General features: G+C 45.7%; 1 protein-coding gene across 2 annotated transcripts in view; it reads left to right on the forward strand.

The window, feature by feature from the left end:
• ASTN1 (astrotactin 1) overlaps nucleotides 1-25,164 on the forward strand; it is a 327,557-nt gene that overhangs the window by 286,916 nt on the left and 15,477 nt on the right. For both annotated transcript variants that reach the window (XM_079935340.1, XM_079935341.1), the window contains exons 17-21: nucleotides 721-989; nucleotides 10,518-10,651; nucleotides 14,219-14,370; nucleotides 15,405-15,540; nucleotides 21,710-21,810. In XM_079935340.1, the coding sequence (XP_079791466.1) occupies nucleotides 721-989; nucleotides 10,518-10,651; nucleotides 14,219-14,370; nucleotides 15,405-15,540; nucleotides 21,710-21,810 (792 nt within the window). The remainder of the gene's footprint in view (nucleotides 1-720; nucleotides 990-10,517; nucleotides 10,652-14,218; nucleotides 14,371-15,404; nucleotides 15,541-21,709; nucleotides 21,811-25,164) is intronic.

The raw sequence follows: 25,164 nt of genomic DNA on the forward strand, positions 1-25,164 counted from the left end.
GAAGCAGAGAAGTCCTGTTATTCCCTCTGACTTAACGGCTTTAGGATCAGACAAGACTGGATTTAAATTTCAGATCTCACTATATACTAGCTGTGTGATCTTGAGGCTCTTGGCCTCACTTTCCTCATCTATAAAATGGGTGTAATGATAGAACTCATGCAGAGAGTTGTTATAGGGGTTAAGGGAGATCTTTAACAGATCTCACTTTCACTGTACAGACTTGATAAATCTTACTGATAGTTATGATTAAAACTATGATGATGGTGCTTCACCATGCACTAGCCATTGTGTTTTGTGCTCTGAAAATAGCTGGCTATTTATAACCAATGCTAGAGGTAGGTATTATTAATATCTTCATTTTTGGGTGAAGAAAATGATTCATAGAATAATCACTGCTATTATTGTTTGTATTATTGACGACAGCCATAAATCCAGCACGGTTACAGCAGAAGCATCTGTCTGAAAGGATCCGTGGCGCCGATGATTCTCAGAAAGGAAGAAAACCTGGTCTCACGTTTGGAAGGGTCATTTCCAGCTGTGTGGGTTTCTGGGAGGATGGGTTCCCCGCATTGAGTGGGATAACAGCATCACATTCTTACCCCCTCAGAGTCGTTTTCTGACCTCTCAAGGACTTGAGTCTAGCACTCAGGGGCCACGAGGCCATGCATGTCCCTGCTCTTTCACCTCCCTCACTGTTCCTTTTTATTTTGTGTCTGCCAGGTAACTCCCCATCCGACGAGTCAGAGGAGCGGGAAAGAGACCCCAAGGTGCTGACGTTCCCAGAATACATTGCCAGCTTGTCAGAGTCTGGCACCAAGCGCATGGCGGCTGGAGTCCGCATGGAGTGCCAGAGCAAGGGACGGTGCCCCTCGTCCTGCCCCCTGTGTCATGTGACATCCAGCCCCGACACCCCTGCCGAGCCAGTTCTGCTGGAGGTGACCAGAGCAGCCCCCATCTATGAACTGGTCACCAACAACCAGACGCAGAGGGTAAGAGGCCTGGGACTCGGGGTTCAAGGTGGCATCAGCAGCAACAAAGGGCTTTCCAAATGGCCTGAGGGGGCGACAGGGTCAGCTGAGCTCAACGCTACAATATGGAGAGTGAGCCTTTTTATTTAACTACTCCAGCCACCTAATTTGCTTAGATTTGCATTTTTGCATATTAAATCAAATCAATGCATCTGCAACACCCATGGTGATGACTCAGGAGTTACCGCTTGGCATTTGTACAGGTCTTTGAGCAACGAGGGCTGGAAGGAGGAAGGGAGATACGGAGGCATAGCAATCACAGTCACCAAAGCTTTGTTCAGAAAGCCTCAGGGGGTGGTCGTGGGCGGGGACTCAGCAGTACCATCCCCTTGTTGGCCCGGCAGGTGGGCCAGCTCCCCTAACTGATCCAGGACTGGGTCAGCTAGGCTAGAAGGAGCACATTAGGTGCAGATCCCCAAGGGAAGGATCTGCCCACCTTAGTCTGGAGGGGGTTGGTTTTCTGCCCATCACTCTGACTCTTAAGAACAAAACTCCACGTCCATGCAGATCTTTCTGCCTTATATTATGCAGCTGGGTCATGACATTTCCCAGCCACTCCTCTTTTTCCTCTGCCCCTCGCTTTCCCAAGGTGCTAGCAGGAAATGAATGGACCCAAAAAGGTAAGCTAAATAAATGCAGCAGAGGCAGTGACTTACCTCATTTCCTAGCTCTCTGATCTTCTCAAGGACGTTAAGAACAGAGCGGGTCAAAACACAGACAACAATGACAACAATGACAAAAATAGAAAACACAAAAGCTCAGGGTGGGGGACTTCTGAGACTAGGTAAAGCCACTTCGGGGAAACGATATAGTAGAGTCACAGCAGCGAGCTGCTTGCCTGCCTGAGAGGTGTGTCTCTCCAGGTGGGGTGATAATTGCTTTCTCTTTTCTCTTTCAAGGGACACCTGGTGCATCACAGTTTGTTTCATAGGTGATGCTCAAACCAACAGGAGGGATTTTGCATGTGTGTGTGTTTCTCTCTCCCCTCTGCCTCTGCTACAGATACTTCATTGAGTGTTTGAAAATAAGGTTTTTCACAGGAACAAAAAAGATAAATTGTTCCTTTGGCCTGAAAATTTCTCTTCACTCTGATAGAAGTGACTATGGGAAGAGAAGTGGGAGAGAAGAGACCACTGGAGGTGGGCTTGAAAGGATGATGAGAAGGAGGGGTTTGTGTCACCATGGAAACCCCAAAACTGCAGTGCTTTTAATCCAATGCCCAGCGCTCCCCTTACATGTCCCACTCTGTCTTCTGTGAGCACCCAAGGCTGCTTCTCTGAGCACCCCAGGAGCTCCTGTGCACTTGCCTGGGAGCAGCAGAATCAGGGAGCTCACGCATAGAACCATCCTATGGGACAGGGCATGCGAAGCTGCAGACAGGGAAGAGCTTGGCGGGAGAGGGGGGCCTGGAGCCCCTGCTTCCTGTCAGGCCAGTACCAGCAGAATGAGGAAGCTGAAGGAAGTCTTGTCTTTAGCATCGCCCCTTTCTGGATCCCCTGCTTGCCAGAATTTAGCCCCTCTCTGTCTCCCTGCACTGGTCTTAGGAGAGTGGTTGAGAGATACCTCCCATCTGGCCATATTTTGAACCTTTAATTTCTAAACACACAGAAAGGTGGCCTGAGCAGGAGTTCAGTCACCATATCTTCTCTCTTCTTCCTTAGACATTGTCTGTGTCCACCATTCCCTCCACTCCTCTGCTTTTCTTTCTAATTGTGCCCTTTCTACGAAGGAATAGAGATGAGGAGTGATGAAGCAAAGGACCAGTGGAGGGGAGCTAAGTCCTGGCATTAGTAACTCGCTGTGTTCCTATCCCTACCTGTCTGGTAGATCTTCAGGCCAGTTTTCCAACCTCTTGGCCTCACTGTCTTCCTTCTGTCGGACTAAATAATCTCCGATGCCATATTTCAGTCTAGTCTGTGATTGCAATTTAGAAACAAGTAGATCAAACCATATGACAAACCAGGTGTGTCAAACCCAACAAACTTGAAGTCACCACCTTCCACCCTAAACTATACCTGCTTGTGCTTCCACTTCAGTGAAGGGCATTCTTTTCTACCAAGTTGCCCAAACTGGAGACCAAGGATGCTTCCTAGACCTTTCTTGTCCCTAACATCTAATCCATCATCTAGGGCCACAAATATCTCAAATCCGTCCTCTTTTTATTATACCCCCTGTCACAGCCTAACTATTTCAGTCATCTATTGTAATATCAGGCCACCATCTTCTTGTTACAGTACCTTCTTACTGGTTTCCCTGTTAGACCAGTCAGAGTCATCTGACTAAGTAGTCTTAAGGCTGATATGAACTTCTGATCATATAGCAGCAAGGTAATTCAGTGGCTCTGCAGAATCTGTTGAATAAATCTAAAGTCCTTAGCACATCATTACAAGGGCAGTTCACGCTCCGATTTTGTCTTCGCTTACATGGTTAGTCTGTACCCACTCTATACTTTATGCTTTATCCTCCAAAATTTAACTCCTTGTACCTCCTTAAACAAAACGCATTTTCTCCCAGGCATCTGGCCCTTCAGACCTGCAACTCTTTCTCCCGGAAGTGCCTTTTCCCACATTACTGCCACTGGCAAACTCTTAACTGTTACTTCCAAGTTTCAGCTCAAACATGACTCTCCCTTACACTCGCAGGCCAACCCGATGTGCCTTCGTGTAGCTCCCACTGTATATGTGCATACATCTTTTAAAGCATGCATCACCTACTATCCTAGTGTTTATATAGTTATTCACTCTCCTCTAGACTGTGAGAAACTTTCTCTTCTATGGAATCCCAGTGCCCAGCAGTGGTCACACATAGTTGGCATTCTGCAGAATGAATGAACGAAGTGATGAATAAATGGACAAATGAATGGATAGATGAACTTGGCTTGAAAGTTCAGCTCCTTGGACTTCCCTGGTGGCGCAGTGGTTAAGAATCCACCTGCCAATGCAGGGGACATGGGGTTTGAGCCCTGGCCCGGGAAGATCCCACATGCCTCGGAGCAACTAAGTCTGTGCTCCACAACTACTGAACCTGTGCTCTAGAGCCCACAAGCCACAACTACTGAGCCCGTGTGCCACAACTACTGAAGCCTGTGTGCCTAGAGCCTGTGCTCCACAACAAGAGAAGCCACCATGGTAAGAAGCCCACGCACAGCAAGGAAGAGTAGCCCCCACTCGCCACAACTAGAGAAAACCTACACGCAGCAACGAAGACCCAATGCAGCCAAAAATAAAAATAAATAAATTTATATATTAAAAAAAAGTTCAGCTGCTTTCCTTAGAGAAAAATAATAAAAATTGGAAAATTCGATTTCTTTTCTGGAATCAGGATTAAATCTAATAACAAACAAGGATTCCTATGGAATGCCTGGCACATTGTAGGTACAAGAAAAATGTAGTTTTCCTTTCTCTTCCTTTCCCAAAGCGTTCCTTCTCGTTTCCTCTCTTGTACCCTCATCCTACCTACACAGTTACCTCTCGCCCAGGATCTAGAGAGTAGGAACTCTCAGCGAATGGTCTGAAACGGCATTTAGAATGTTTGTCTTCATATGTACTGTCATCAATAACTTTGGAAGGAAAATCTGATCGGGTTGCTCCCCTGTTTGAAACACTTTGATGGTTTCCTGTTGCTCTTAGAATGTGACACCCACCCCCACATGGTGTCCTAAGGACTTTGTAATCAGCCTGCCACCCTCTCACTTTCTTAGCATCTCTTTGCCCCTGCCCCCGCTCTGTCTCTTACAGCAAGATGAACTTTTTCTCAGTTGATTTTAGAAGTCAAGTTTCTTGCAGGCTAAAGTCTTCTTAATATTGGTTTTTCTACCTGGAATACTTCCCCAAGCTTTGTGACCGGATTACTCTTGACCTATCCCTCCAAGCTCATGGAGGCCTTCCCAAACTCCTCTGTGAAATTGGCCCCCTCCTTGTCCCTTCTGCCACCATTTCACCCTTTTCTGGAGCCCTTATCACAGTTCTGGTTATTTATATAACTTTTGTTTGTTTATTATTTAGCTGTAAGACTTAATGCAAGCAGGGGCCATATATATCTTATGCACTGTATCCTTAATGCTTAGGACAGGAAATCGTTCCTACAGGTACTTAGCCAATAATAGTTGATTGAAGACTGTAGGGCAGCAGCCATGATGTCTTCTTTATTCTGCTCATCTCAAAGGATGTCTGTTTTCCTAGTTAAAGAAAATACACCTTTTGATTTGAATTTGGTTTAGTCAGGTAAAGCATAAAGTGAGCACCTACTGTGAACTGGTATTCATCTTGGGAGCTGGTGGATACTATGTGAATCAAGAGAGCTTGATGTTTCCATCAAGCCTGAGATGTAAAATCCGTCCTGTTACCCATTTACTAACCTGTGACAGTGAGCAAGTTACCTAACCTTTTGGACTCTAAGTGTCCTCCACTGTGAATCATGATAACTGTCTAACATGGAGCTCAAATTAAAGTGTTACTGAACCAAACTCGGGTCTGCTCACCCACGCACAGTAAAGCCAATCTACTGACACCAGATTGTGGTGAAGGAAAATGCAGCGTTTATTGTAAAGGTGCCAATACAAGGAGGACAGGTGGCTTGTGCTCTAAAACCCCAAACTCCCTAAAGGCTTTCAGGAAAACGATTTTAAAGCCCAGGTGAGGGAGAGGGGTTGCAGAGTGTGTGATCAACTTGTGCACAGTTCTCTGATTGGTTGATGGTGTGGTAACAGGCCAGTGTCGCAGGGGTTAACATTATCAGTCCTTAGGCTCCAGGAGGCCTGAGGGCTACTTGCTCGTGGTCATCAAGTAGTTAACATCTTCCATTTGCGGGCGGGGGGGGGGGGGGGGGGGGGGTTCACATCTGTAAAACAACTCAGGAAATGTGCATCAGATACTATTATCTAGGCACTTCAGAGAGGAGCTAAAGCAGAGGTATGGGGGAAGGGTCTGCCCCCAGAAGGCTCCATAGGGTCTGCTCCCTTACAAAAGTGTTAGCATTTAAAGGGCTTTGTCTCCTTAGGTAAGTTTATTCCTAGGTATTTTATTCTTTTTGTTGCAATGGTAAATGAGAGTGTTTCCTTAATTTCTCTTTCAGATTTTTCATCATTAGTGTATAGGAATGCAAGAGATTTCTGTGCATTAATTTTATATCCTGCTACTTTACCAAATTCATTGACTAGCTCTAGTAGTTTTCTGGTAACATCTTTGGGATTCTCTATGTACAGTATCATATCATGTGCAAACAGTGACAGTTTTACTTCTTCTTTTCTGATTTGGATTCTTTTTATTTCTTTTTCTTCTCTGATTGCTGTGGTTAAACTTCCAAAACTATGTTGAATAATAGTGGTGAGAGTGTGCAACCTTTTCTTGTTCCTGATCTTAGTAGAAATGGGTTCAGTTTTTCACCACTGAGAACAATGTTGGCTGTGGGTTTGTCCTATATGGCCTTTATTATGTTGAGGTAAGTTCCCTCTATGCCTACTTTCTGGAGAGTTTTTACCATACATGGGTGTTGAATTTTGTCGAAAGCTTTTTCTGCAACTATTGAGATGATCATATGTTTTTTCTCCTTCAGTTTGTTAATATGGTGTATCACATTGATTGATTTGTGTATATTGAAGAATCCTTGCTTTCCTGGGATAAACCCCACTTGATCATGGTGTATGATCCTTTTAATGTGCTGTTGGATTCTGTTTGCTAGTATTTTGTTGAGGATTTTTGCATCTAGGTTCATCAGTGATATTGGTCTGTGGTTTTCTTTTCTTGTGACATCTTTGTCTGGTTTTGGTATCAAGGTGATGGTGGCCTTGTAGAATGATTTTGGGAGTGTTCCTCCCTCTGCTATATTTTGGAAGAGTTTGAGAAGGATGGGTGTTTGCTCTTCTCTAAATGTTTGATAGAATTTGCCTGTGAATCCGTCTGCTCCTGGGCTTTTGTTTGTTGGAGGATTTTTCATCACAGTCTCAATTTCAGTGCTTGTGATTGGTTTGTTTATATTTTCTATTTCTTCCTAGTTCAGTCTCGGGAAGTTGTGCTTTTCTAAGAATTTGTCCATTTCTTCCAGGTTGTCCATTTTTATTGGCATATAGTTGCTTGTAGTAATCTCTCCTGAGCCTTTGTATTTCTGCAATGTCAGTTGTTACTTCTCCTTTGACAAAAGACCTATATGCAGAAAACTATAAGACACTGATGATGGAAATTAAAGATGATACAAACAGATGGAGAGATATACCATGTTCTTGGATTGGAAGAATCAACATTGTGAAAATGACTATACTACCCAAAGCAATCTGCAGATTCAGTGCAATCCCTGTCAAACTACCAGTGGCATTTTTCATAGAACTAGAACAAAAAATTTCACAATTTGTATGGAAACACAAAAGACCCCAAATAGCCAAAGCAATCTTGAGAAAGAAAAATGGAGCTGGAGGAATCAGTATGACTTCAGACTATACTACAAAGCTACAGTAATCAAGACAGTATGGTACTGGCACAAAAACAGAAATATAGATCAATGGAACAGGATAGAAAGCCCTAGATAAACCCACATACATATGGTCACCTTATCTTTGATAAAAGAGGCAAGAGTATACAATGGAGAAAAGACAGCCTCTTCAATAAATAGTGCTGGGAAAACTGGACAGCTACATGAAAAAGAATGAAATTAGAACACTCCCTAACACCATACACAAAAATAAACTCAAAATGTATTAAAGACCTAAATGTAAGGTCAGACACTATAAAACTCTTAGAGGAAAACATAGGCAGAACACTCTATGACATACATCACAGCAAGATTCTTTTTGACCCACCTCCTAGAGAAATGGAAATAATAACAAAAATAAACAAATGGGACCTAATGAAACTTAAAAGCTTTTACACAGAAAAGGAAGCCATAAATGAGACAAAAAGACAACCCTCAGAATGGGAGAAAATATTTGCAAATGAAGCAACTGACAAAGGATTAATCTCCACAATTTATAAGCAGCTCATGCAGCTCAATAACAAAATAACAAACAACCCAATCCAAAAATGGGCAGAAGACCTAAATAGACATTTCTCCACAGAAGATATACAGATTGCCAATAAACACATGAAAGGATGCTCAACATCACTGATTTATTAGAGAAATGCAAATCAAAACTCTGATGAGGTATCATCTCACACCAGTCAGAATGACCATCATAAAAAAATCTACAAACAATAAATGCTGGAGAGGGTGTGGAGAAAAGGGAACCCTCCTGCACTGCTGGTGGGAATGTGAATTGATACAGCCACTATGGAGAACAGTATGGAGATTCCTTAAAAAACTAAAAATAGAACTACCATACGGCTCAGCAATCCCACTACTGGGCATATACCCTGAGAAAGCCATAATTCAAAAAGAGTCATGTACCACAGCGTTCATTGCAGCTCTATTTACAATAGCCCGGAGATGGAAACAACCTAAGTGACAGATGAATGGATAAAGAAGATGTGGCACATGTATACAATGGAATATTAGCCATAAAAAGAAAACGAAATTGAGTTATTTATAGTGAGGTGGATGGACCTAGAGACTGTCATACAGAGTGAAGTAAGTCAGAAAGAGAAAAACAAATACTGTATGCTAACACATATATATGGAATCTAAAATAAAAATTGGTTCTGATGAACCTAGGGGCAGGAGAGGAATAAAGATGCAGATGTAGAGAATGGACTTGAGGACATGAGAAGGGGGAAGGGTAAGCTGGGATGAAGTGAGAGAGTGGCATGGACATATATACACTACCAAATGTAAAATAGATAGCTAGTGGGAAGCTGCCACATAGCACAGGGAGATCAGCTCGGTGCTTTGTGACCACCTAGAGGGGTGGGATAGGGAGGGTGGGAGGGAGATGCAAGAGGGAGGAGATATGGGGATATATGTATACGTATAGCTGATTCACTTTGTTATCCAGCAGAAACTAACACACCATTGTAAAGTAATTATACTCCAATAAAGATGTTTAAAAAAAATAGGGAAAAAAATAAATTAAGGGCTTTGTAAATTCTAAAACTCTACACAAATCATAGTGATAACCGAGAATCCCTGCTCCCTTGAGGCTCCCAATCCAAGGAGGGGGGGTCAGTATGGGCTTTGTGTCATCTCTTCTAACCTGGGATGGATGGGACATAGGATACTGGCTTTGGACTTGGACATGTTGATTTTTGTAGGATTATCTCTTCTTTTTCTTATCGTCTTCTCTTTTTTTCTTTCTTTTAATTGTTTGGCCTAGAACTTTCCAGGATAGCTGTTTCATTTCTCTAATTTATCCATTATGTGTGGGTGTGGTGAGGATGAAACAGAGGGAAGAGAATCAGAGGAAAAGCAGAGGCTGCAGAGGTTGAGTTGACCTGGAGAGAAAGCCCTGAGCTTGCCCTGTGGCTGTCTCAGGCTCTCCCCCACCCTGGGCTGGGGTTGAGGCAGCAGGGCCTCACACAGGGCTCAGTGCCTGTCAGGACCCAGTTCCTCACCAGGGACTTGCCCCTCTCATAAGTTCTCTTCCCTCAGTGATCTAATTTTATCTTGTTGTCCTTTAATTGAATAGTGAATATCTGCTGTGAAACCACTGTATGTAAAGAATTACTCTAGGTTCTATGTTAGTAACAAGCTTCCACACAAGACGCAACTCTGTCATTCAAAGACAATAACAATTGCTGTTATTTATTGATGGCTAACATGTACTATTTATATACAACTAATGTGTGCATAGCATAGGCACTATGCCATGCCCTTTGGCATGTGTTTATTTCATCTAATTGTCACAACATCCTTATAAGGAAAGTGCTGTTTTTGTCCCACTTTACCATTGAGGAGCCTGAGTTTATGTAATTTGCCCAAGGTCACATGGCAGTGGTTGGCAGAGCTGGAGTTCTCACCTAGAGGGACTGCCCCAGAGCACAGCTCTTAGCCTGTGTGTCACGTGGTTTCTACCTTCTACGAGGAAAGAGAGGTCTAATGCATAATCACAACCCAAAGCAGAACTGCATAAGTATTGTAAGTGAGATGCAAAGCATGCTGAAGGAATGCAGAGGAAATACTGGGGCAGGGTGAAGAGTGCAGAGAAGGATGCTCGGAGAGGCATCTGAGAAAAGGCTGAGCGCCTCTGGCCGGGGGAGAGTGGTCAAGACTGGCCCTGCTGAGCATATGGGGAAGAGGTCATGTCTCTAGAGCCCTAGGTGTGGAATGATGGTGCGGAATGGGAGGGAGGGAGATGCGAGGTGGAATCAGACTTGATTCCAAGATGACAGCCCTCAACCACAGGGATGAACTATTATGCTAATGAGACAGAGACACCGTACGGGGTCCTACAGGGTCCAGGCTTCCCAGAAACACTCTTCTGGGGTAGAAGTAAATGGAGACGTGGTGCTACAGGCTGCTGACTGGAGTTATTTAGGGCCAAGCAGAGCCCTGATGCTCTGTCTCATTACTCTGGGGACCCAGCCCTGGCTCCCTGATGCTTACGCTTTTCTCTGCCCTCTCTTGCAGCTCTTGCTGGAGGCCACCATGAGCTCCCTCTGGTGCTCCGGGACCGGAGATGTCATCGAGGACTGGTGTCGATGTGACCCCACTGCTTTCGGAACTGATGGACTCCCTGCCTGTGCGCCTCTCCCACAGCCCGTGTACGATTCCCTTTCTCGGCCTTTCTCTTGCTTGTGTGCCTCGCCATTATTCTGCAAACATATGTTAAAGAGTGTCTACTCTTTTCTAAGCAATGGGCTGGGTACTGGGGAACAGAAAGAAAAATATGGTGCAGTACCTGCCTTAGGGGCGCTTTCAGTCTTCTAGGGAGGCAAGTGAACCAATTTTACAGTAGCAGAAATGGTAGGATAAGAGTTATATGAGACATTTAAAGACAGTGTGAAAAGGGAACAGTCAAGTCTGAATTTGAAGAATAGTGAAGGCTTCATAAAGGACATAGCACTTGAATTTCTCCCCAAAGGTGGAGAAAGCAGGACAGCATGGCTAGAAGAAAAGAGGGGTAAATGTAATGTTGCCATGGAGGAAGGTAGAGGTCAGTAATAAGACCCAGGACAGCAACGCACTTACTGGGTGTCGGGCACAGTGTGAAGCAGTTAGGTACTGTTATCACCACCACCACCCCCTTTAATAGACAGGGAAATGGATTCAGATGGACTGAATAGTTTTTCCACGGTCATAGAGCAGGAAGCAGGGCCACAGGTAAGAGACCGTGATCTTAACCATAATAGTATAGTACACAGAGGATACAACTCAGAGATGACTTTGGGTAGAACCAGCAGGGTTTGGTGACTGATTGACTGTGGGAGTGAGAAGGAAGGAAAAGTGGAGAATGGACTTAAGACTTACGACGTCAGTGGCTGGGACGATGAATAGGCTACAGCTGAGAAAAGAAGCGTCCCAGGATAAGCAGGCTCGAGGAGGAGGTTGGTTCCCTTTGGACCTGCCTGAGAATTAGAGTGGGGCAGTCCTATAGAGATAGTCAGCGGTCATGAGGAAAGATGATCTGGAGTCCTACAACAAAGTAAACACTCGAGATAAGAAGATTGAACTCAGCCCCAAAGAAATGAGAAATGGAACCACAGCTATGAGAAAGGATGCTCCAGAATGACTGTCATCTGGGAAGAGCAGAGGGTCAGGGATGTGCATTAAGGGGCATCTGCATTTGAGGGGTGAATAAAGTACAAAGGGCTGCAAAGGTGGCTGAAAATGAACATGTCCAGTTTTCATACACTCAGAGGAAGGCTGAACAGAACTGGCTGGACTCATGTAAAGGGCAGGAAACCCTGTTGGCCTCGAATGTGGCATCTGCCATGGGAGGGAAGCACAGAAATGTTGTGTCTAATAAAGAGGGATGGTAGGACGAGCTGGAGGAGCCTGGATTGGTAAGGCAAAGAGAGCCCAAAGGGAGGATCCTGACTCAGCGACTGGAGGGCTGAGTAAGCAGGAGCCAAATGGCAGGAGGAAACCAGCAAGTGAGAGGCTGGTCTGTGTGCATACTGCTATCTGGTCTGTTCCGTGAAAGTGTGGGTGGGCCTTAAAGGGCCAGGACTGAGCCGGAAGAACATTGAGAAAGAGGAGAACACAGTGGTACAGGGTCATCACGAGCCAATGTCTTCTTTTGTCTACAGGCCTTCTCTATGTGGGCCATTTTAGACACGCCAGCCATTGGCTTCTTGCTCTTTACAGCCATGACTTAGATCTCTCAGCTCAAAACAGAGTCAAGCTCATTATTAGTAAAAGGTCTTTCTTTTGGCAGAAAGGGAACTCTAGAAGATGGTGCTTGTAGACTGATTCGCCAGCTAAGAGAGCTACCTTTGACACACAACACTAAATCAGGTGGATGCCAGATCTAGCCATTGGCGTCCTAGGGCTGGTTTCATTTCAAAATCTGCATTTACTAAATGTCATAGCAAAAGAGATCTAATTGGGCTAAATTTCCATAAACAGGAACATCTACAAAGGACTTCACTTTTCTTGTCAACTCTAATCACTTCTTCCAGCAGCAAACCGTAATTTCTTGAATTTTTATCGGTAGTTGGATATAGGAATGCACTCTCGTTTTACACAAGCCTGTTTAAATCATACACACTCCTATTTCTCAGTAGAGGCCAGCCTCAGTCCATGTTTTCATGGAATCTGAGTTCTCAGTAAGGCTTAGTTACTTACTTAAGCTTCCTAATGCTTTTTTCTTCAAAATAGCCCTCTGCATATGATTCTAATTAATGAATATCTGCACTGTTTTGGGTCCGTTCCATCTTTAATGTCATATGCAAACTATGCACTCCTTCATAGTAAGCCACTAAAGAGCATGTGGTTTGTGTTATTTTCCCACCAACTGAATTCCTTACTGTTGCTCCCACAGCTTCCCATGATGTCTTGTTAAAGTTCTTATCACACATTATTACAATCCCATGCATAATTTGTGTGTTGGTCTAGTGACCACTCCATAAAAGAAGGGGCTGGAGTTGGCTTTTGCACCAGTGCCTCTTCAGCACCGAGCACGTTCTTATAAGTAGTGGGTGCTTAATAAATATTCGTTGAATTGAAATTGAGCATTGCTTTGATGGGATCCATCCACAGTACCTTGCCTGGGGATCCTTGAGACCAGTGACACATCTGGTGAGCTGAGTGGAGGCTAGAGCACCAGGATTATGGGTGGTCATGAGATATGGGAGCGAAGGTTGGGAATGAATGGCAGAGACTCACGTAAGGGAGGGAGACTGGCGTGAGACAAACAGGGAAAACTCCCTAAAGCCAGTGGTCTAGGAAGAAACGGGACAAGAAGCAAGTGGGAAACCTAACACACACACATGATGTCAGAACAAGGCAGAGAGTTGAAACCTGGATCATTAGAAGATCCATGCCAATGAATGTTAATAGTGTTTGAGTGTCTACAATAGTGTTTATTGAGTCTCTACAAGTATAAAGAGTGATGAGATAGCAGAGTGGTCAAAATGGACAATTTACATGACACAAGGAGACAATGAATTGGGAAAAGCAAGGAAAGACTATAGAGTCTGGAATCAGGATATTCATAGAAACCCAAGAGTAAAGACAGAAACTGAAATCGGAACCTGAGTGTGCAGACATAGGACAACGCCCTGAGGAGAACTTGACATGTGTCCAACTTTCTCTGGCCCAGTAGAGCCCCCTATGAGCATTACCTGCAAACTGAGCGCGCGTTAATACCCGTAGCAAGAGGGGAAGCCAGGGTTCCGCCAGCAGGGCAATCCTGTAATGTTCTCGAAGCTGAGCTGACTGTCCTCCTTAATGCAGAGCTCTCCCAGACATCACCTTTAGTGGGCCTTGGTATGAGCATTATAGGCACATTTTCTTATTTTTCAAGAGCAAACCCAGAAATTACATTTTCAAGCCCTGTAAAGTGCTACTCCAAAGGCGCTATCCACTAACCCTGTAAAATGCAGGCATTCATTCATCTTTGACTCACCTGCTTATTTATTTATTTACAAATATATGTTGAGTTCCCAATTTGTGACAGGCACTTAGATGAACAATATATAGACTTTAAGGATCTTCAAGAATCTTTATGTTACAGTGAAGGAGACACACCCTCAAAGAAATCATCCTAGTGGTTGGTTAAGAAAGGTTAGAAAAAAGAGTTTACGCTATAATAATAATTGAGAAGGTGGCCAGTAGTGGTATTGGGGTTGGGCCCCCATTTCATGTTTCTTGCTGTCTGCACTCAGGCTCAGACTCTCCATGGTTCATGAGCCCAGCAGCACCCTCGTGGTCCTGGAATGGGAACACTCAGAGCCTCCAATCGGGGTGCAGATTGTAGATTACCTCATCCGTCAAGAAAAGGTCACTGACAGGATGGACCACTCCAAGGTGGAGACAGGTGAGCATCTCCCACTTCACAGGCTCATCTTGATCCAGGGTGGCGAAAAGAAAAGGAAAATGTCCTGCCTCCTGGCTTTGGCCTGGGTCCCCAGGCAACGTAGGAGGAGCAGGGAGAAGCAGCGGCCATCCTTTCCATTTGAGAGTTTTTGCATGGTGAGCATCTGACAAAGTCTTGTTTTAATTTTGTTTTTATTTATGAAAGAGGTGTCCATTTCATTGTCTCTAGGCACACAAAGAAACAACAATACAGTACGCTAGTTATCCTAGCCCATAATTAGGAAACAATTCTGTGTGAACCACTGCCATGATTACAGAACAAAGTTTCTTTGCTAATAACCCCAACTCCCCGCCCCATCCAGGCAAAAGCATGTAGAAACAGATGTGCTTATTACCCCATGTCTTGTCCTAAAGCAAACCTTGCTTCTGCCAGGTACAGCTAGAAGAGAGATGTCTTAAAGGAGTGGAAACACCCCATGAAAAATGTTTCATGCCTTAGTATTTCACTGTCTACACATAGGGAAAGGTGAACGTAAATCATTCCTAAAACTGACGCATGAGGATGGGCACCAGCAGGGTGGTAGCATCCACAGTGTAGTGCAGGGTAAATAGCTTCTGGTGAAACTATCACTGTGGCTTGGAAACATATGCACTGCCTTTGGGCGTGGAGAGCTGGCTACGGCTTCTTCCGAGGCTCTTTCCTGATGCGCACAGGTACTGCAAAGGTCTGGCAATGACCATTGACCAGAACAGCTGTTTTCTGCCCAGGACAAGAACATGTCATAAAAGAGCTCGCAGGTGTGCTACGTACATCTTGCCTTGGTTGTCTCAGCTAACTCTGGACAGATGGCTCCAAACTGATGAAATATGAAACAGAAAAGACCATTCCTTCTGGGTATCTTTGCCCTACTAGAAGATGAGAAGACCAGGGACCGAGTGATTTTAATGTTAAGTTCTAACGGAGTCAGTCCCAACCAGGTGTTGCTTGGCCATCCCTGTTTCTCATGCCTTTTCCATTCCTTCCCCTCTGGGCAGAAACGGTGCTGAGCTTTGTTGACGACATCATCTCCGGAGCGAAGTCTCCTTGTGCGATGCCCTCTCAGGTCCCGGACAAGCAGCTCACCACCATCTCTCTGATCATACAATGCCTGGAACCTGACACCATCTACATGTGAGTGACAGACACCTGTCTAGTTATTCCTTACCCTGAATGCCCCCAGACTTTTAGCTGGTTCCTTTTAGCTACTTGAGTTCCTTTAGAGACTTCGAAAAACATGAGTGTCTCAAGTCTTGTCTCAATCAGCATTATAGAGAACCTTCTCGGTACTGGAGGGGGAGGACCAAGAAAGATAATATAGTCCCATCCTAGTTTGCATCCTAGTTTGCAACATATAAACAACTAACGTTAACATCAGGCAGATTGAAATTAAAGCTAGATGTAAAAGAGCAAGGAACCTGTTGTAGAAAAGAAAGAAGTGATTCTTTCTAACTAGAGAGGACGTCATCTGAATTAGGTTGTGTAGAATTTCAGTAGGAAGCATAACGTTGGAAAAGGCACATTGGGTGAGCGGCGAGTGGACAGCAGGGTAGAAGCAGATAGTGAATAAAGGGGATAGAAGAAAGTGAGCTTGGGAAAATAGAGTGAATGCTGTTAAGTCAGAGGAGATGATTAATTTTGTTTTGGAGAAAAGGAGTAGAATACCAAGAATTCTGCTCTAGTGGCATTGAAATAGATAGTGTATAGAGGTGAGAGATGGTCTTTCTTCAAAGAAAGTACAGCGAGCTCCTGTATTGTGGCACTTGGAACAGCTCTATTCTTTCTGGTGCTCTTCCCCGTTTCCCTCGGTGCTCTGGGAACAACAGTAAAGTATTCGCGAAGCAGACATAAAAGATACCAAGAGAGGAGAGATAGTGATGGAATCTAAGTCATGACGGGAAAATTGCGGGGTGGGGGGCAAAGGCAGAATTCATAGCAATGTAGTTCTGGGACTCTTTGACCCCATCAGTATGAAAAGCATTTAACAGTTTACAGATGAGGTCACGGGAACAGAGTCAGGGTTTCTGGAATAAATCATTTCCATTTCCATAGTGGAAGAGTTCAAAGATGAAAAGCACTAGAAATGTGAGTGGCATGGATTGCAAGATGAACTTAGATGCTCAGGCTGAATATCTTCAGTACAGGAAGGAGATGTAACCAAGGGGCCAGGCTGATGAAAGTGAAACACATAAAGACAAGTGGTATTCTGGAGGGGTTGGAAAATATAGAGAGACATAAATGATAATAGTAGGACAAAGGAAAGTCTACTTAGGATTCTCATCAGCTGGCCTGAGATTTGGGCAGTCTGGCCCTTCATTAGGAGGGGAACAGGTAAAAGGAACAAAGATTTACACCTAACCCGCTGTAAATGCCTCAAACTCAGTGAAACTGGAATTACCATTTATAATGAGGGCCCACTAATTCCTGTCACTAAGTAACAAACGTTAATTAGGAATTTCAAAGTTCCTACAAGCACGAGGCTGGCATGGTTGTCCGTTAGGAGTGCCAGCCCTTACCCACTCTGGGACCCTCCTCATATGGGCCTTGGTCTGGCTACATTTCACAGACACCCGAGGCCGATGGCTTCTCCCACTCTGCTATCCTAGGTGAGCTTCTAGTGTCTCCCTCTTAAGTCTTGTAAAACACAAACGTTCTGTCAAGATTGATTGCTGAAGAAATTAAGAGACAGTGCACTGGGCAGAGGGGAAAAACAACCAATGTCCACTAGGTGGCGCTGCAGATCATGTGCAGAGAGCATTCAGGCGGGTCTGGGAGAGACGTTCCTCCTTGCAGAGCCATCGAGTGGAGCAGAGCTTCAGTCCCTGGTGCAAGGACAGGAGCCCTGCGTTAAGAGTTGAGAACACATGGGCCCCAAACCTGATTTTGTTTCTAACCACTAAGTGATTAAGCAGAACACTGAACGTTTCTGCAACTAAGTTTTCTTATCTGTAATATGGAGGAAGGCAGCCTTCATTTACGGAGGGTTCACTACGTGTAGGTGCTTCTGGGAACCACCACCCCCGACCCTGTGAGATTAGGGTTATTGTTCCCATTTTACAGACGAGGAAACTGAGGTTCAGCAACACTGAGTAACTTCCTCAGAATCACACAGCTTGTTGTCTGGGTGTGGCGGGTGGTTAAGAATTGAATCAAGGTTTGCATTCTCTTATCTGCGTCTCACTCCCCAGCCAGTCCAGGCTACTGGAAGGATCGAGCATGATCTTATAACTCACGTGCAAGCATAGAGCTGGCTCTTCACCCAGGGTCCACGGAGGCAGAATGGCCTTTCAGTATAGATGGCTTACTTTGTCATCCTATGCACTTTAATGCATTGGAAAAGCATTATTCTGAGAAGGGTCGACTGTACAAAAACAGTTAAGAATCCCTGGTTAAAAGAGATCTTAAAGTGTGTCTGGTACTCTATCTTCATTTTACAGATGAGGAAACTGAGGCGAGAGTGGGGAAGTGACTCCCCGGCCTTGTAGCCTACCACACCCCACCACAGCGTGCGCTCACAGCAGAGCCGCTGCCTTAGGGGGCATGAGACAACGAACAGATAATTCAGAAAAAGGGAGTGGATTTGGAGCCATCCGTAGAACCACCACACCTGGAGGGGGCAAGTGTGAAAGTCGCAGACAGAGACAGTCAGCCCCCTGGCAGGAGGCCCAAGGATACTCCATGCACTTCAAGTTTCAGTCCTTTAAAACATCAGCCCTGGAGCCAGAGCAGGGCTGCGTTGGTTCACACACACGCACGCACACACGCACACACACACGATATACATGTCGTCACACAGGCTCTAACAACAGGCTGAACAGTCCCAGCAGCCAGGCAGAGGTGGAAAGGGCCCGGGAGCTTTGGACGGGACAGTGAATGGACTTACACATTATCCCTCTGGATTGGGAGCAGGGCTTATCTCTTCTGTCCAGTAATTCCGGCTATAATCCTCTTACTATGCTCAGAGTGTCCAGGGTGGAAATGATGCTGCTGACTGTAAACGGAGGACCTTCCTGAAATAACTGCACACGACATTTCCACATGACACGTGTAGAGTGTTCCTCAGGCTTGCTTCAGTAGTAAAAATAATCTGACCACTCCTCAGGGTCCCTCCAGACCGAGGGAGCCGGGACCGCTGAGGATGGGTTTTTAGGTCAGGCATCCTCTCTACTTAGAAGAATGTGGGAAGACTTTCGTTTCCTAATAAACGTAAGGGCTTTGCTATTAAAAATGGTAAGGACTTAGGACCCTAAATTTTTTTTACTAATTGCCTGGTGAGAATAATGAGAATTAATTACAGCCCACACAATTTCATCCCAGCCCAAGATCCAGTAGAGTTAGTGGGAACTCACAGCAGGATTGAGCACAAAGCAAACTCCGAGGAGTGGGACAAGCGGGAAGGGGTGAGAATTAACTGCATCCCAGGCACTGAGAGAGAGCGTCCATCTGACAGCCACTTTGGTACCTGAAGCTTAGGACATTTCTCAGGGAAATTGCTAAAAATTAAAGGTTCAAGGTTAAATAAGGGTGCGCTACAAAAGGTGGCTGGAACCTACCGTAGACAGTTAGGGCAGGTGACCCCTAAGCTTGTAAATATCCAGGCAGACAGCATCATGTAGCCCATGTAGCGAGATGCCAGCCCTGACCTGGAGTCCCAAGGCGATGCTCGGGGCCCTGGGAGGCGGATGGGAAAAGATGAAGCAGGGCCGTCTTACAGAGGACAGGACAGCAGGCAGTCTGGATCTCAGGGGGGCGGGCTCAGGAGTGTGGGCTCAGACACCCAGTTGCGGAGGGACCAGTGAAGGAAGAGAGCACAGAGGTGAGAACCGGAGCCCTGGGCCTGGCTCACACTAGCAGCCCTGTGACTTTGCCAGTGCCTGGGCAACAAACAGGGCTTCCTATCTCCTGACTCTGATGAGAAGGGGCAGCCAGAAGTGGGATCAGGGCAGAGTCTGCAACAAAGGTCAAGCGGCCCACCTCTGAGCAGGGAGACGGAATTCCTACACGTCAGGGGCTCTGTCATCGGGATCTCCGGTGAGAGAGATTCCCGCTCCATGAAGGGTACATGAGGGTGAGGGGGAATTCACCCATCTGGGAACCCCTGATCATGAGGTGCAGGTCTGCAGTCTGCCCTGGGCACCTCTGGGCCCATCTCTGAGAAACAGCTCAAGGTGGTCTGGAGCAGAAGGGCAGGGGAGGGAGTTGAGACCTGGCCTGAGACCGGCTTGTGGGATACGACTGGGAAATGGAGCAGTGCCGGACAGGGTAGAGCGGACATGCTGGCTTCAGGTTTGGTGGCCTCAGTCACATTTCTAGAAATAGTAGCAAATAGTAGCAAAAGGCTGATCAGGTGTGTATATGGGGGATGGGGAATGATGAAACATTCCAGGGGCTGCCATTGCTCGGGATCCAGGCAGCCCAGTGTGTGAGGCTGGATGCAAAGGGCTCACTCAGACCTAGGAGGGGAGGAATGGTGACGGAGGAGAAGCCAGTCCCTGGATTTCGGATCAGGGTGGGAGAGGGGTTTAGTACTAGGTAAGGCGGTAGATCTGAACTAAGTAGCAAGGCAAGAAGCAGAGGACAGTAGGACGGACAGAGACACCTTGTGCACATAAGATGAGAAAGCCAAGCACCTGGTCCTTGTCTGACTGACAGGAAGGAGGCTGGGCGGTCCCGCGGGAGCGCACGGGCAGGTCTGCACCCAGCTGGGCCAGCACATCCAGTGGGATGTGATTCCAGCATGAGACTGGAGAAGGCAGAGGGAGGGAAGACAACACATCAGGACACACAGGTTCTTAACACTGACCGTTTCCTGGGCTTCTCTGTGGGGAGGCAGTCATAGATGCAAGGCTGTCTTTTCTCTGCTGAGAGAAACTTATATTTCCTGACAGAATCATTAGGCAATTTCCATTCCTTTTCTACCTCATCGGTTCAGCTGTCTGAGGCTCATTTACCTTAACATGTACCTGGCCCCTCTGTCGTGGGGCATCTTTCTTCTCACATCTCTTCCTCCCTGTAGCTCTGCCAAGAGCTAAGAAAAGAGGAAAGAAAATCCAGACTCGCCAATAAATACAGCCTCCCATGGCGACACAGCAAAAGAGAAAGAGACAAGAAAAGCAGCGTTAATGATTTGCTTTAGACTCACTAGATTAGCTGTTAGAGGTCCCGGGCACCGACACCAGAGGTTATCTTCATGGTTATATTCAAATTCCTGTCTGAGTAGCAGAACCTGGCGTCGCTCTTTCCTCTCCATCCAATTCCATCACCCAAGGGGGATATTTTACATTCAGCCTTTGATGGCCGGGTCTTCATCCTCTTCCTGATGTGTGTATGTATGTATGTGTGTGTGTGTGTGTGTGTGTGTGTGTGTGTGTGTGTGTGTGTGTGTGTGTTGAAGGGTGGAGGGGGCTCTTAGAACCACATCTTTTCGTTGCCAGGGGTAGCATAAGGTTTCCACTCTGGACTCCTGGTCCACGGCGGGGAGCATCTAAGTGGGTCAGAAGGAACTGCATGCAGGAGATAGAGCCCCTAGTCACAGGCATGTCAGGAACCCCCAGCTCTGGCGTTTTCACTTCTGACTTAAAGAGGAGAATAGTCCTCAGTGCTCGGCATAAAAGCCTCAACTGGGTACAAGATGGACAGAACAGAATTAATGTAATTTATGCAACGTCATTGAGCTCCAGGTACTGCGCTAGGCCTTCCTGTGCTTTATTATGTCATTTAATCATCACAATGACCTACAGGGAGTTTTATTATCAGCTCCATTTCACAGAATAGGGAAAGTAAAGCTCAGAGGAGTTAACTAACAACTCCACATGGCAGGGAGTGGAGGCTTCAGACCCACTTCGGACCATCTGTTTCCACAGATACATGCTCTTTCCCTCAGCTTGGTGGTGGTCAGAATGGAACTGGCATCAGAATCACCTGGAAGGCTTGTCATAGCACAGATCTTTGTCGCCACCCCTAGAGTTTCTGATTCAGTAGGTCTGGCATGGGGCATGAGAATGGCCATTACTATCAACCTCCCCGGTGATGCTACTGGTCTGGGGACCCCACTATGAGAACCACTGCTCTATGCCGTGATGCTCTCCATGAGGTAATATCCTCAAGACAGCAAATGACAGCCCAAGACCTACGAGGAAGCAGCAAGAGGCTCTAGACTGCACACTTTATGACCTGGTGATGGCAGTAAGTGCATGGCAGGGTGGCGAGAGCAGCCAGGGGCAAACCCGCCCGTCCAGTAAGGCTTGGCTGTCAGCTGGACCGCAGGTTCTCTCTGTTAATGCTCCCCTCCCCTCCCTGCCAGGTTCACCCTGTGGGGAGTGGACAACACAGGACGACGCTCCAGGCCAAGTGACGTGATCGTGAAGACCCCTTGCCCAGTGGTGGATGATGTCAAAGCCCAAGGTAAGAGACACTGAGGCCAGCAGAGTCTGCAGAGGGATGTTCCAGGGACCTCCCCTCGCCATGGGGAAAGGGGGAGCAAGAGAGTCAAACAGAACAACCTGCAGTTCAGCAGGGAAGGGGGAGAATTCAAGGCTCAGGACAGGAGCATCTCCTTTCCAGGAACTCCTCAACCTCTGCCTCTGGCGGAAATCTGCATTGCATCCCGTTATTCCACGTAGTCTGTAAGTCAGAGAGCCAGTGGGAGGTACTGGTGAAAGCCCCAGACACACATGGCGATGCACCAGGTGCTTAGGTACAGGGTACCAGGTGCTTTAGCACCTGTGCCCTCTGCCCTCAGAATGCTGATTGGATAACTTGCTCTCTTCATCGTTTTTGGTGCACATCTGAAAGATGTGCATAGGAAGGCCACAGATTCAGAATGAATTGCTGTATCACTCCCTCCCTACCAAAGATGTGTCAAAATCTTCATTCTGTATTTTAGAGTTGTTACGGACCAGTTCTTTGGTAAAGAATTGTCCCTCTTCAGTGCGCCAGAATGAGCCCCTGTCAATTAGGAAGAGTTTGTTTTCAGTCAACATCCATTACACGAATAGCACACTTCTCGCTGCTGCTTCTCCTCATGAAGCTCCCTGGAGGTCTTGATATCGTCACTTGCTCTAAGGCTTATTACATCCCCTCCACAACCGGAATTTAACTCTCTTGGGCACCACTTCTGTGGGGCTCTGGCACTAGTTAAAGTGATCTGATCAACTAGTAATTTCTATTAACAGTTAGACAGCTAATGGACCGATAGCATACGCACATTAACAGAGATGGTGACTGATGCTAGAAGTTTAGGTTGTGCAAGTTTTAATAAGAGAAATGCTGTTGCCAAGCTGGCATGTGGTACCCCTCAGATCACCTTAACTGTGGCTCCTGACTCCAGCTGTATGAAGTTGGCCATGAGTTGACACAATCCCACAGTGTTCAAAGGGTGATTCAAAGTCACAGTGGGTAGAGAGACCTAGACCTACTTTAATTAAAATCACTGATGCTGTAGCACTTTACACCTTCTGAAAGGACTTTCATTTATTGCCTCATTTAACGTGCATGGCATGGTAAAGGCACTGTTATTTTCAACACAGAAGTCTGATCACATAACGCCTCTTCTTACAACTCTTTAATGGATTGCTATTCCTCTTGTGATGAAGATCAAAATATGTAACAGGCATATTAGGACTTAAATGGAGGGACCCTTGCCCACTTCACCAGCCTCTTCTTGCCCACACTCCCTATCAATCTCTGTATTTCCTGAAGCCTCACTGCCTTTCTCAGTTCCTCCAACACACCATTTCCATTTCCAACACGGAACCTTTGCACGTGTTAGTCTCACTACCTCAGATACTCTCCAGTTCCACCCCTTTCACTGATTAACTCCTCTCAGCCTGCAGATCTCAGAGCAAGTGTCCTTCCTCAGTACGGAAGAGGTCCAGGGCCACTGCTAGATGCCCTTATAATACCATGTTTCTTTCTTTCAGAACATTTATCTCAGTTTGTTATTATAATGCCTTGTGCAATATCTATTTACCTCATTAGACAGTGAGTTCCATGAGAGCAGAGTTCTGGTCTCTGTTTGCCTATGATTATGTCCCTAACACTCAGAAAGGAGCATGGTGACTGACTCGTTCCAGGAAACGTAGACTCTGGAGTCAGACCACCCAGGGTCAAATTTCTGCTCTACCATCTGACTACTTGACCTTGAGCAGGTTACTTCACCTTGTGCCTCAGTTTACTACTCTGTAAAATGGGGTGGGGCATAATGGTACCCTAGATAATAAGTTTCTAGAGAGAGTTAAATTAGTGAATTTATGTACAGTGTTTTTAAGTGCCTGTCCAGTAGTAAGTACTCAGTAAATATTAAGGAGTATACATTGTGGGATTGTGTCCCTCATGGTCAACCTGATACAACTGGAGTCAGGAGCCATGAACAAGATGATTTTCAGGCTACTAGCACATCAGCTTAGACACAATATTTCTCTTATTGAAACTTTCCCAACCTAAACTTCCAGCATCAGTCAATGTCTCTGTTAAGATCATTAACCATGCCTAGAGTTTGTTCTCGAGTAGGAACTCAATAAATATTTATTTATTTATGTACTTATTTATTTTTATTGGAGGATAATTGCTTTACAATGCTGTGTTAGTTTCTGCTGTACAGCAAAGTGAATCAGCTATATGTATACATATACCCCCTCCCTCTTGGACGTCCCACCCCCCTAATCCCACCCATCTAGGTCATCACAGAGCACCAAGCTGAGCTTCCTGTGCTTTATAGCAGGTTCCCGCTATCTTTCGATTTTACTCATGGTAGTGTATGTATGTCAATCCTAATCTCCCAATTTGTCCCACCCTCCCCTTCCCCCCCGTGTCCACATGTCCATTCTCTTTGTCTGTGTCTCTATTCCTGCCCTGCAAATAGGTTCACCTGTACCATTTTTCTAGATTCCACATATATGCGTTACTATATGATTTTTTTTCTCTTTCTGACTTACTTCACTCTGTATAACAGACTCTAGGTCCATCTACAACTCTACAAATGAACCTATTTCGTTCCTTTTTATGGCTGAGTAATATTCCATTGTATATATATATGTACCACATCTTCTTTATCCATTCATCTGTCATTGGACATTATGTTGTTTCCATGTCCTGGCTATTGTAAATAGAGCTGCGGTGAACATTGAGATACATGTGTCCTTTTGAATTATGGTTTTTTCAGGGTATATGCCCAATAGTGTTATTGCTGGGTCATATGGTAGTTCTAGTTTTAGTTTTTTAAGGAACTTCCATACTGTTTTCCATAGTGGCTGTATCAATTTACATTCCCACCAACAGTGTATGAGGATTCCCTTTTCTCCACACCCTCTCCAGCATTTATTGTTTGTAGATTTTTTGATGATGGCCATTCTGACCTGTGTGAGGTGATACCTCATTGTAGTTTTGATTTGCATTTCTCTAATAATTAGTGATATTGAGCATCTTTTTATGTGCCTCTTGGCCATCTGTATGTCTTCTTTGGAGAGAGGTCTGTTTAGGTCTTCTGCCCTTTTTTTTTTTTTTTGCGGTACACGGGCGTCTCCCTGCTGTGGCCTCTCCCATTGCGGAGCACAGGCTCCAGATGCACAGGCTCAGCGGCCATGGCTCACGGGCCCAGCCGCTCCGCGGCATGTGGGATCTTCCCGGACCGGGGCACGAACCCGTGTCCTCTTCATCGGCAGGCAGACTCTCAACCACTGCGCCACCAGGGAAGCCCTTCTGCCCATTTTTTGATTGGGTTGTTTTGTTTTTTATATTGAGCTCCATGAGCTGTTTGAA

Source organism: Stenella coeruleoalba, assembly GCF_951394435.1.
Source record: "Stenella coeruleoalba genome assembly, chromosome: 1".
In the NCBI taxonomy this organism is placed as follows: domain Eukaryota; kingdom Metazoa; phylum Chordata; class Mammalia; order Artiodactyla; family Delphinidae; genus Stenella; species Stenella coeruleoalba.